The following is a 12,123-nucleotide window of genomic DNA, read 5'->3' as shown; positions in this document are numbered from 1 at the left end:
GAAATCCTTTTGTTTCCTAACATTGAAATGAAAATAATGGTTAGTTGTAGCCCAACTAATATTTACTAGTATATATTTTCATGGAATCTACTGCATACATCATTTAGATCACTCCCCATAATAAAGATACAGAATATTTAATTACATCCACAGATGGTTGACAACCAAGTTGATGGCCAGTAATATCAAATCCCAGAAGCCTAGAAAACCAAATCTACAGCTGAACATGTCAATAAATATTACTGTTAATTAAATACATTAAATCCTTTAATTACATACAATATAACTAATTATAGTTGTTTAAAAATAAAAACTAAAATATGATGTGTTTGTAAAAGCGAATTTTGTTCTATACAGAGATCATGATTATTTCTCATGTTTATTATAAGGCGTAAGTCTGGAGGGGATCATGCATTTGCTTGTGTGTGTGTGTGTTGCATACTACCAGACCCATCAGCCTAATACTTTATTTTATACAGTCTTGACTGCATGCTCAAGAACCTCTCATGGTGGCTTTGATTCACAGCGTCTGAAAACTCTGTTTTATTGACTGCTCTGGTTTATACCGCCATCGGCTGCTGAATCGTCACCCCTCTTAACTGGCCTGTAGGAGCCGCAAGTGATCAGCAGCTGCTTGAGTTTGGAATCTTTTTTCTACTGGGAACAATGTACGAGAAGGTCACATTAGTGTTGGTGGTTCTTTCACTTTCACTTTGATTTTGACACTTGACATCACTGGTGTTCTGGAACCTGCAAATTCATTCCACAACTCTCATGAAATTACTGGAGACACAGCCTGCCTGCACTCAGTTGCACACACAGACACACCAAGCCAGGATCTGCACTCTGCTGAGAGCTCTCAGCACTAGTCAAACCATCTTTTAAATTAGAAACCAAAGTAATTAGTATCCATGTGTGGGTCTAAGGGGATATCTGGTGAAAAACTGTTTCAATGAATTAGTTTCATGCTGTAACATGACCCTGTAAACTGTGGATACTCTGAACACACAGCAACATCAGTAAGCCCTTTAGTAGCCCTCCCTCCCAGCTCCTCACCGTGCAGTGGAGACCCAGAGGGGCTACTAGACAGACCAGGTATGGGGCTACAGCGGCCTCCGATGCCTCCTCCTCCACCCAGGATGCAGCCACCTCCTCCTATGCCTCCTCCACTTGCTCCTCCTCCTAACGCAGCTGCCCTGTTCAGCTCCTGTTCGATCTCCTCCAGGCCAGCGCTCTTTTGGAAGCGAGACATCCGGTTGACCACCCGTGGGGACATGTGCGTGCGGGCACAGGGTGCACCACCGTAAGGGTTGACGGGAAATACGTGGGTGGTGCCACGGAGGGTGCTGATGGCTACCCAGCGACTGTCCTGGCTGAAGCACATGTCCTGGACCTGGACAGAGACAGGACAAGTTAAGAAGTCAGGGGACAGAAGCAGCAAATTTTTTCACTTCCTTGATTACTGATTGATTACCATTCATCTCTAACAAACAACATATCATTTCATTTCACATATGAGCCTACAGGTCAGGCTGTGAGTCTTATATCGCGTCAACATGTCAGGTCTATTCTGCTTCTGAGCTCTGCATGCATGCTTTGCAGGTGCAAACACGCAGGACAAAGGGGATGAAAAATGTCTTCCCCTTTTGTAAATTTGTAAAATTTCTTATTTTCTTTGTTATATATAGGCATATGCTGCAGGTTGAAGAGTGTTGATGTATGGCTTTTGATTTTTTTTTTAATTACGTATTTAGCTTTATTTTATCTATTCATCTATTTTTTAAGGTGAAAATGTGAAATTGTCTGGTGGTAAAATAAATGATGAAGAAAAGACGAAACAGTTGATGGCATCCTCTGTCAGTCCTCCTCCTCAAAGAGCGGCTGACTCAGGGAGTAGACACTTGAGAAGATAGGATCTCCCTGAGCATGTTAGACATGCAGGAAACCAGACAGATAGGCTGCAACAGACAATACAAGCAAAGGAGAGTGGGAACGAGAAAATGAAAAAAGACAAAGGAGTGACAAAGGGTGACAGACCGATGAGGTGATAGCATGCTGACACAGCACCTATCACTCGACATATCATTAAAAATAGAGGCCGGGGAAAGATGATGGGACTGGAAGAAATGAAAGGAAAAGGGCCAGGAGAAAGTTAAGATGAGGAATGCCGAACTCTTTAGCCAGCAAGCAAGTCAGCCGATCAGCAAGACAGCTCTGTACCTGCAGGCTCTCTAATCTTTTGCCAGGTTAGACTAGGTAATTGTCCCCAGCAATGACAGTTAATGGGGCATCCTCTGCATACCAGACAGTTACTTCGCTTCACAAAGATGAGTGAAAGAGGAGGCCTGACCTGCGGCGCGCTGATTACGGAGGACTCAGAGATGAGAAAGGCCTACTTTGTGTGTGTCGTAATTGGTCGTAATATACCTGTCAGAGCTCCAACTGTAAACGGGTGCCTGGACTGTACTGTCAAATCCATTTCATCAGGCAGGGGATTACCTGAAAGGTTACTGTGATTGTACAGTCACGGTGTGACAACCATGCAGATATCAAACAGTCGTCAAATGTTATCTTAAAAAGGCGGCATTAAGTCACATGCATGTGCCAGTGTGGCGGCTGCACATTCCAGACCGGCTGGAAAGCTCTTCCTCCTGTCCTCGTGCACAGAATACCCGATGACATCCTCAGCAGTCAGCGAGATGACAGGAAAACATGTTTAATGCACTGACCTTCTTTATTATTATTATTTTTTTTAAATCAGTGAAACTGTTACAGAGATTAGACAGCTCTGTTCACCCGAGAGGAACTCTGGAGGAATGACAAGAACGTGATAAAGATGGACAAAGGGATAAGGCTGAAGAGAGAGGACAGACTGGTGCTTGTATAGAACTCAAGTGACTGCTTTTGAAAGGGAATATAAAGAAGATGTACATGAAGGAAAGAAAATCATTTGGGGTTTGGTGGTTGACTGCAGCTTTCATCCTTTAAGGAACCTCTACGTTCAACCCATAAAATAACAATACTCATTTTGAGATATATTTATCAATGCCTGTGCCGATACGACACGCAGCATCAAGATCAGTGCTGATACTGACCTTATTTAGGACATTGGCTATGAAATTGCCAATCCGCATTAAAGGTGCAAAGGAGTTTTCTTGTAAACATTAAAAAGTTGTTTGTTATGTTTGTATGTTATGCTATTTTACAGTCAGTGTTAGTCATTAAAACACACTGTCTGTATTCTTGAGGTCTTATGAGCAGATAGTGGCTGTAAATGTAAAATAACTATGACACCAGGGATTACTTATTTAAGTTTGTTAGTGATACAAGATGCTGCTTCCAGATTTGTCACACATACTCAAAGGTTCAGCTGTGGAAACTGACATAACTGACAGACCTAAAGAGGTTACTAAGCATGAGTTTCAGTTTTAGTTGAATCTTTAATTGAATCACTTTGAATATGAGGATGCATCATTTCATGTAATGATCTCTCCTTTTACGTTCATGGACAATGTAATGTGTGAAACTTTAATTCTCATTACGTTTAGTCTCGTTCGCTGACTTCCTTCCTCACTCTCACCTGTTGCGTCCTGAGAATGAAATTACACAACTCAACAAAATATATAACTTAGCTGTAGTTGTTTTTAGCCATTTTAATGCGGATATGTAAAATATTGTGTGTTTAAGTGTGTGTAAATGAAATAACAAGATCAGCCTTCAAAACCAGAATCACTGCAATCACAGCTGGTGACTAGTGCTCCCCAGTTTGCCCCATGGCTCCACACTCATCTACATTCTGGTGCTCCTTTAGCCCCTTATAGCTGTTATCAGCTGCAGGTCTGTTTACCTGGCCTCGGGTCACTGACAGCCAGTCGCATGTTTGGCTGCCGGAGACAGATAAGGCGTCTCTCCACCCACCTCACTGAAGACTTTATCACTCTCTACTGTGTGTCTGAGTGTGTGTGTGTAGGTGTGCGTGTGGATCTGTATAACTCATGTTGTGGGGACATAAATCTGTTTACACACAGATTTATGTTATTGTAAATGTAATGTATTAATGTAAATCATGAAATTTCAGGGGGAAGACTTGGGTTGAGGTTGTCCCCAAAAGTATTGGACAAATGACTGTGTGTGTTTGTGTGTGTGTGCGCGTGTGTGGAGGTATGTGTGTGTGAATGTGTCGTGATAACCCCTGGCCCAAGCACTAGGCTAAGGCCGGCTGTCAGTGTTTACAATGGGTTGGATCAAAGCAGGCTCAGTGTGCAGCCGGTCAGCGGACCTGCCGTGTGGTCATACATTAACTACAGGCAGGCTGTGAGAATGTGTGTGTGTGATGGTGTGTTTTCCCAGTCAATAATCCTGAACCGAACAAGGCCTGAAGTAGTTTTGTTGAGTAAGCTCTTCTGACTTCCACTGCAAAGTCTCTGCATGTCACGGCTGAAAAAGTATCACAGAGGAAAATCCTCCCCAGAAAAGTACCAGCTGCTGTAGCCAAAAAGGGGGTCCAAATCCATATTAATGGACCTGAATTCAGAATGGGATGTTCAACTAGCTCATATGGGTGTGATGGGCAAATGTCCACTGACTTGTGGCCAAATACTGTGAAGTCAGAAGTTCACATACACCTTAGCCAAATACATTTAAACTCACAATTTCTGACATTTAATCCTAGTAAACATTCCATGTCTTAGGTCAGTTAGGGCCACTAATCTATAAAAAAAAAAAGTGAAATGTCAGAATAAAAGTGGTGAGAATGATTTATTTCAGCTTTTATTTCTTTCATCACATTCCCAGTGGGTCAAACACTTAGTTAGTATTTGGTAGCTTTAAATGTTCCATATGTATCATAAAACGCCTTTAGATCTGTTTTTTTTTTTTAGCTGTGAAAATATGGAGTTACTTACAGTGCTCCAGTTCTCCCACAACAAGATGGCATCCCAGCTTAACAAGCAAGTAAGAATAACCACTAGCCTTTGAGATAAAAACATTTTCATAACCCCACCCCCTGACTGCTGGCTTCTTGTCAGACCAACATCACTCAAGTATTTTTGGTTGTTTGGATGGATTTGGATAATTTCACATTATCTCTTCTCTCTCTTTTAGGAGGTGACAGAGAGGTGTTTGACAGCTCTGCTGTGAATTCTGCTTTGATGAGTCTCATAATGTTCTGTTTTTGTTGAAAGAGTCAAAAAATTGCAAATTCAAGTACAAGTTTATGACTGAGGTCAGAGTTAAAGGTGGTTTTATACTGATTTACATTATATTGAGGTGTTTCTAATTTGTCCTCCCTGATTACATACATGAGGGGGGCAGAATATTAGAAACCCCCTCTGAATGTAATGAAGGTCAGTAGAACATCACTACCAAGTATACCTCGATGCCAAAACATGTCATTGTATTAACACCTCTATGACAGAGTAAGCCCCCTGAACATTACAGGCAACACAAAAGCAGAATTTATGGCTGAGCTGCTGTATTAGATTACATTAGACTGTACAGGTGTGCTTAATAAAGTGGCCACTGAGTGCATACCCCTGCAGAGTCAAGTCAAGGATTCCCCTGTTTGCTGCCCTGTGATGTGTGATCACTCAAAGCACTGAGCTGACCTGATACCTAAATTACAGCAAATCTCCAAAGTGCAGAATGGATTGTTTCTGTGCTGTTGTTTTGTTTTCAGGGAGACTGTCTGTCATCAGACCCATCCTCCTGGTGTGGTCATGTGTAGAGGGAACTGCTGAAGTGTTGCCAGGAACTAAGCCCTGATTCCTGATGGTGAGGAACACACCCCAATGTCTGAATCCTTGTAACTGGAGGAAGGAGAAGTTTAGAGGTTGGGCTACCCTACAGGTGTAGGTTGGTTTGGATTTACACAGATAGGTCAGTATGTATTTAACTACAACACAAGTTTTGATGACCTGGCTCTGTCCTTCGGCACGCTGGATTTGAAATGAAACAGTTATTCAGTGTTCAGACTTTCAGCATCAGTATGATGGTATTCATTATTCGGTCATCAAGTTTAAGGAATCTGCAACCCAGGACTAAAAGTGATCGTTCACATAGGCTTTTAGGAACTGACCGATAACTTGCGGTCCTCTGAAACTGGCAGTCAGTGAAATGGCTATAATTACTACATGGTTCACTTGATGCATCTGAAAATACCCACAAATTTAAGATGAGAGTTTGAACTTGTCTGTAGTCAGTATTTAATTTCAGATTCTGTACTGGAGAACAGAGACAAAATAACAAATCATGTCAATGCCCAAACTCACTTCTGTAATCTCAACCTCATGAAAAACACATTATCTGTTCGAGAATCTGCACAATTTTGAAAAACTGTAGTATTATAAAGCATGATCTACTTTGTGATCTACCAACAACACAACAAAATTAGACTATGAAACAGAGATGTGTCTTGTCTTGCTTACAGAGACACTATCACCTGTAGTAACTGTACTGTGAGATGGTCCAAGTTACTCTGTGACACATGGACACAGCACAGTCCTAAAGCAGCTGCTGATGATTACTGTCACTGCTATGATGTTACTGTGCAGTCTTAAACGACATGAGCAATTTACTCCACCTTCAATTATGTTGACATGGCACACAAGAAAGTCGATTCCATGCAAATGTCTGCGTCATTATGGTCAATGTTCTGACACAACTAATGTGTACATAGAGGACAACACGAGTGACTACAATAATCACTATACAATTACTATCACTGTTGCTTTTCGGCAGGGTAGCCCTAAAGAGACAGGAGTTGAAACGAGTGTTTCAGACAGAGATGAGTAGAAGTACTGCAGCAATGGGAAATATGAGAAAAATGACTCTTGTACATAAAAGCATGCAAATATTTTCTAGTAGAAACCCAAACTAAAAGTATGAACCTGACAATGAGCACCATTTGGGACATATAACTTCCTGGCTGATGTCTTGAGATGCTGCTTCATTATATTCACATAATTTTCTATGCTCGTGATGCCATCTATCTTGTGAAGTACACCAGTCCCTCACCACCACAACATAACGTCGTCACCTGCGTTCACAGTCTGTATGGTGTTCTTTGGCTTCCAAACCTCCCCCTTTTTCCTCCAGACATAATGATGGTCATTGTGGCCAAGCAATTCAATTTTTGCTTCATCAAACCAGAGGGCATTTCTTCAAAAAGTCACATCTTTGACCCATGTGCAGTTGCAAACCACAGTCTGGTTGCTTTATGGCGGTGGTGCTGGACAGCCTTTCAGGTCATTTCCATTTAGGACTTTTTTTTATTCTGATCTGAAGTTGAGCCATTTGCCTGCTCGTCCATGCTCTCTGGTTGTTGCTGTTTTCTAGCACTGTCCTTATGACAGTGTTACAATAGCAGCAATCACCTGTAGGTAGAGCAAACCACACTCATTGACCCTTATTCAAAACACAACAAGAATTGGAACTGGACTATTTCTGGGTAATCGCTCTACAAAACTCATCACTCTGCTTCTTCCTGTAGGAGACCTGCATCCTATTAATTTCAAACTGGATTCTAACACTTTTGCTGAGTGTCATAACTCTTTCTTTATCTGCCGTACAAAACCTTCAGCTTTATATGAAGGGACCAGCACTGACCATGGTTTATATGTTTAGTTCAGCCTACTTCAATGTTAACATTATCTTTGTGAAATGTGAAAATGAAGGTGAAATCTAAAATCATTTCCCAAACTATTCACTGTGCAATGCTCATTACGGTTTAGAGCTGATGATGACTGTAGTGTGTGCGTGTGTGTCACACCTTGGCCTCAGTTTCCCCACGATGCAGGGTGTAGAGGTGGTGAACAGCGCTCTGTGAGGACGCCCATGGGTGGGTGAGAATCTGGAAGACGTGAAAATCGTGGCCCAGAGTGTCGGCAGTCACCAGCAGCATTCCTAGAATAAACACACAGTCATTAACGTTAGGAATGACTCCCACAGCAGGCTTCAGCAACACTGGTAATCATTATCCTCTATGTTGTCAGTTGTTTCATGGTGCTGGAATTTACAGTGTTTTAAATGTAGTTTTTGTTTTCATACATGAATGTGCTGTTTGCTGTCATGTGCTTCAAATCTGTCAGTAGTTCTTAATGCTGTCATGTCGAGCAAATATTAATGTATTAACATTGAGATTCTTTTTATTCCTCCTCTGCATGCTGGTTTCCTACTTTACAAACTATATTTTTATTTTTATCACAAATACATATTTGTTATGATAACATCAGACCAGGAACTACAGGTATAGTTCTTCTATAGTTCTCTGGCAGATTTATCAATGCACTGTGTCCCTAATTACCAAGCTGAACAAATAAGAGCACTAATAGGTGATTGACAACCACGGTCAACAGACTGAAAAAATGTGTTCTCAAATCATTATAAAGGTTGAAGGGGAGGGGCACCACGCCAATTTCACGCATGAAGGTCAGTTTACTCACCTCAATGGCCCTTGATGACCCTTGATGACATCATCAGGGTCATTTGAAATTAGCCTTGGACACTACAAATTCATAATAGAAAGCCTGTGATGCAAACTGGATGAGTAGAGTTTGAAAGACGTGGGCATTTATCAGGCAGTGAGGTTCTCATAGAAGATGCTCTTGACTTGTATTGGGAAATGTTGGAGTCTTTTTATAACTTTACTCATTTCAGGGACTAAATGTCAGGATATTACAGCCTCTGATAATATTGTGAGCCTGAAAAATGTGTGGAAGTGACATACTAAATCTCTGCTGCAAAAACCCATTAAATGGAGAGAGTGTGATGATATGATGATATTCTATACTGAACACACTGTATGTGCTGTCTTCAAATCCCAACTTCCTTGGCAGACATTAATTGGCCTTATCTAACCAATATGAGAAGTGTATATCAAACAGTTAACAGTTACAAATTTGTCCTCTGATACTTAAGTAAAAACGATAAGAGATGGTTACTTGACATGTCAGTTCAAAACATATGTCTTTAAATGCTGCTCCCAGCCTATCAATAGAAATTCTTTCATTTTTTTATTATGTAAAGTTCAGAAAAAAAAAACTCTACTCTTATACTCCGTCAAAGTTTACTGAAGATGAGCAAAATCGTGCCAGTGTGTTTAAATGCTGCCACTGGTACGCTGGTAAACTGATACAAAGTCAGGCCAACCAAAATATTTAAACTGCATTTCACTCCAGCGCCTCACACGAAGGCAGCCGACACTACCAACTGTGCAGGACACATGCTAGACAGCATGACAGAATTACTGTGCCTTTAAAACAAACAAACCAGCCCATTAAAACAAAGCCAGCTATCGTTTGTCGTTGTCATAAAATCTAGCCTCCTCTCGCATGATAGCTCGGTCTGGTTAAAAGTAGGGCTTGTGCCTCGTGCTTCTTCAAGGACAGACATGATGATGAGTGTCTGTAAAAGAGAGAATCAGTGTATTCATACATCCGTGTATGGTCATGGGTGTGTGCGAGTGCACGCTGAGATTCACCGAAACACAGAACCACAGCACAGCACAAGTGTAACCCCTTCTGACAGGCCCATTCATTTGGTCCTGTTTTATTTGAAGCTCGTCAAACTCCAGAAAGTATAGGCCCTCACCATAAACAACATGCTCAACAAACCACACCAGAACAAACCCAGATCTAAACTGGCTCGATTGGGAAAAACGCCACACTGCTTTTCAAGTGCAACCCAAAACCCATCCCCAGAAGCCTTTTGAGATGTGACAAACAAACCCGTACACTGGGCAGGAAGTCAAAATGCTGGAAAGGCATCACTGATACAGAGTGTAAGATTTGAAGAAAAAAAAAATGTCCAAACTGCCCTTTTGACGACTCCCACACATAAATGATATTAAAGTAATTAGTAATTTTCCTCTAAGTTTTTCCCCATGGAATTTTTTTATGTGGAGGCTGCAGTAGGTTTTAATTAGTGGCCGGGCTTTATTGGGTGGCATGTCAAATGTGAAAAGAGGAGGCTGGAATGGCATGAGATTAAAAGGATTCAGCAACACGTGCAAGGGAGATGGAAAACACTCCTTCACTGGAAAAAAAAAGTGTGCTAAGTGTGCGACAAAATTTTGCACATTCATTCAGACTTGAAAGGTTTCTTTTTTTTTTACAGAACAGTTTTATTTAAAGATGATGAAGAGGTGGAAGGAGGGAGGTACAGAGTGAATGTGCAATGGGGTCACACAGATTATCAGAAGCGGAGGAAGGAAAGCAGAAGAGAAGCCAAGTAAAGTGTGCATTATGACAGTGGTGAGCTATTCATGCTGTATCAGAGCGACCAGAAAGCCAGAGAGCTAAGGCCCAGGGCCTGTAAACCCTTGAAAACCCACGCCCCAAATGAGGTGCCAAGCCACAAGAAGCATTTGCGTCAACTGGGAATACAGAGAAAAAAGGGACGGGGCCCTTCTAATTATAGAGTCTGGAAACGGAAGCGCAGGGTGATTAGGAGTTGAGGCGCTGCGGTCTGTTTATCTGGGAGCTTCCTCTCACTCTCGAACCCTCTCTCCCCCACACTCCAGTCTTTCTTTCTTTCTTCCCCTTCTCTCTGTTTTGGTCGGGCCCCGCCCACCCGGTGGCTGGAGAGTCTGGCCCTTGGGTTTCTGACAGATGAGACTTGGCCGCTGTGTCCCGGCCAGGGCCAGCTTTTCTCTTCTGCTGATGGTAGAGTCTGGGCTCCAAAAAAGCAACAGCTCAGAAAGGCTGTAGAGCTCTGTGAGTGCAAGTGCCCGAGGACTGGGGGTTTTGTGGCCTTGTTGAAATACAGAGGCCCTCGCCGTGAGGCGTCAGTCGGTTAGCCCGCGGCAAGGCCAAATTAAAAAGTAGCTGAGCCACTCGGCGGGTGAAAAGAGAGGGTTTCGGGGAAACCAGAGGTTGGCCGGAGCAGGGTTTGACACGTCCTATTTATAACACCTCGTCCCAGAGGTTACAGTGTTATTTACGATGTTTTAGTTCCAAAATCGCTGGCACACGCACTTAGACATGCGCTAAACTGGAAGGGATGACCTCTAATTTGCCATGTGTGCGAGACATGCGCCCGTATGGGACATGAGGGAAGTGATATAATCATTTCCATAAATATCTGCTTTTGCTGTTTTTTTTTTTGTTTGTTTTTTTTACCCCAAACATCTTTTTGTTTTGTTTTGCTGCAGGCTTTACTGTCCCATCTCTGACCATCCAAACAGAAAACATCTGCTCAATCCCATTAATAGTGGGAGGATGTTTCATTTACAAAGTGGTTGGCCTAGCATTATTCTTGAAAAAGGCAGATGGGATGAGAGTGAGGGGAGGGAGGGAGGGAGGGAGGGAGAGAGAGAGAGAGAGAGACAGAGAGAGAGAGAGGGAGAGACAGAGAGAGAGAGAAAAAAGGGAAAAGCAAAGAAAGAAATGGAGAGCGCAACAAAGAGGGCGGTTATTTCCCTACTTGGCAACACAAAAGGCCACAACAAAACTAGTCCACTTTTTAATTAACAACACTAGGCTCAAAAAAAAGCTTTGAAAATCGGGAAAATCTCAAATTATAACCATGTGGAAGGCATAAAGCTTACAAGATGGAGTACTTGGGGGACTCAGATAGCTTTACTGTTACCAGGATGCATAAACTTCAGAGCAAATGAGCCCAATGCACAAATGAAAGAGTATCCATCGCAGGACGAGGCTTTGTCTTCAGGGCTGCCAAATTGGGGGGGAGGACAGGACTCTGTGTGTCTGTATGCACTTACACATATGCTGGGCATATACAATACAGATTCCCTCTGCAATCTGTATACACAGCTAACCAATGTGTTAGTGTTGCTATGGGTACTTCGACCACCTTGGAACAATTCACGATCATTTATCTACTCATATTCATCATCCACCCATCTCCATACCGACCCTCTACTACCCACCAACCCCCATACATCTCTTGTCTTTTACAGTTTAAAAGAGGAAAATGTTGAATTCAGTATTAACATCTTGAGGATTTTCCTCAGCAGAGTGCCAAGAGTTTGGCCTTCAAACTATAAAATATTCTGATGGTTACATAAGTAAAGTAATAGATTAATAGGTATGTGTTCTCTTCTTAACCAGGGCAAACCCGGCTACTCACTACAGTGCTAATTGAAGGAGGGAGGAGAGCACCCTA

The 12,123-nt window shown here is 42.1% G+C and overlaps 1 protein-coding gene across 1 annotated transcript in view; it reads right to left on the bottom strand.

Annotated features, from left to right (window-relative positions):
* Window positions 1-12,123, bottom strand: part of bcas3 (BCAS3 microtubule associated cell migration factor) — a 320,907-nt gene that overhangs the window by 251,650 nt on the left and 57,134 nt on the right. The window contains exons 14-15 of the mRNA XM_041941180.1: window positions 7,769-7,902; window positions 1,057-1,393 (exon numbers count right to left, since the gene is read on the bottom strand). Of these exons, the coding sequence (XP_041797114.1) occupies window positions 1,057-1,393; window positions 7,769-7,902 (471 nt within the window). The remainder of the gene's footprint in view (window positions 1-1,056; window positions 1,394-7,768; window positions 7,903-12,123) is intronic.

Source organism: Chelmon rostratus, chromosome 7 (assembly GCF_017976325.1).
Source record: "Chelmon rostratus isolate fCheRos1 chromosome 7, fCheRos1.pri, whole genome shotgun sequence".
Taxonomy (NCBI): domain Eukaryota; kingdom Metazoa; phylum Chordata; class Actinopteri; order Chaetodontiformes; family Chaetodontidae; genus Chelmon; species Chelmon rostratus.
Note: the sequence above shows the minus strand (reverse complement) of the source record. Positions and strands in the feature narration are given on the sequence as shown.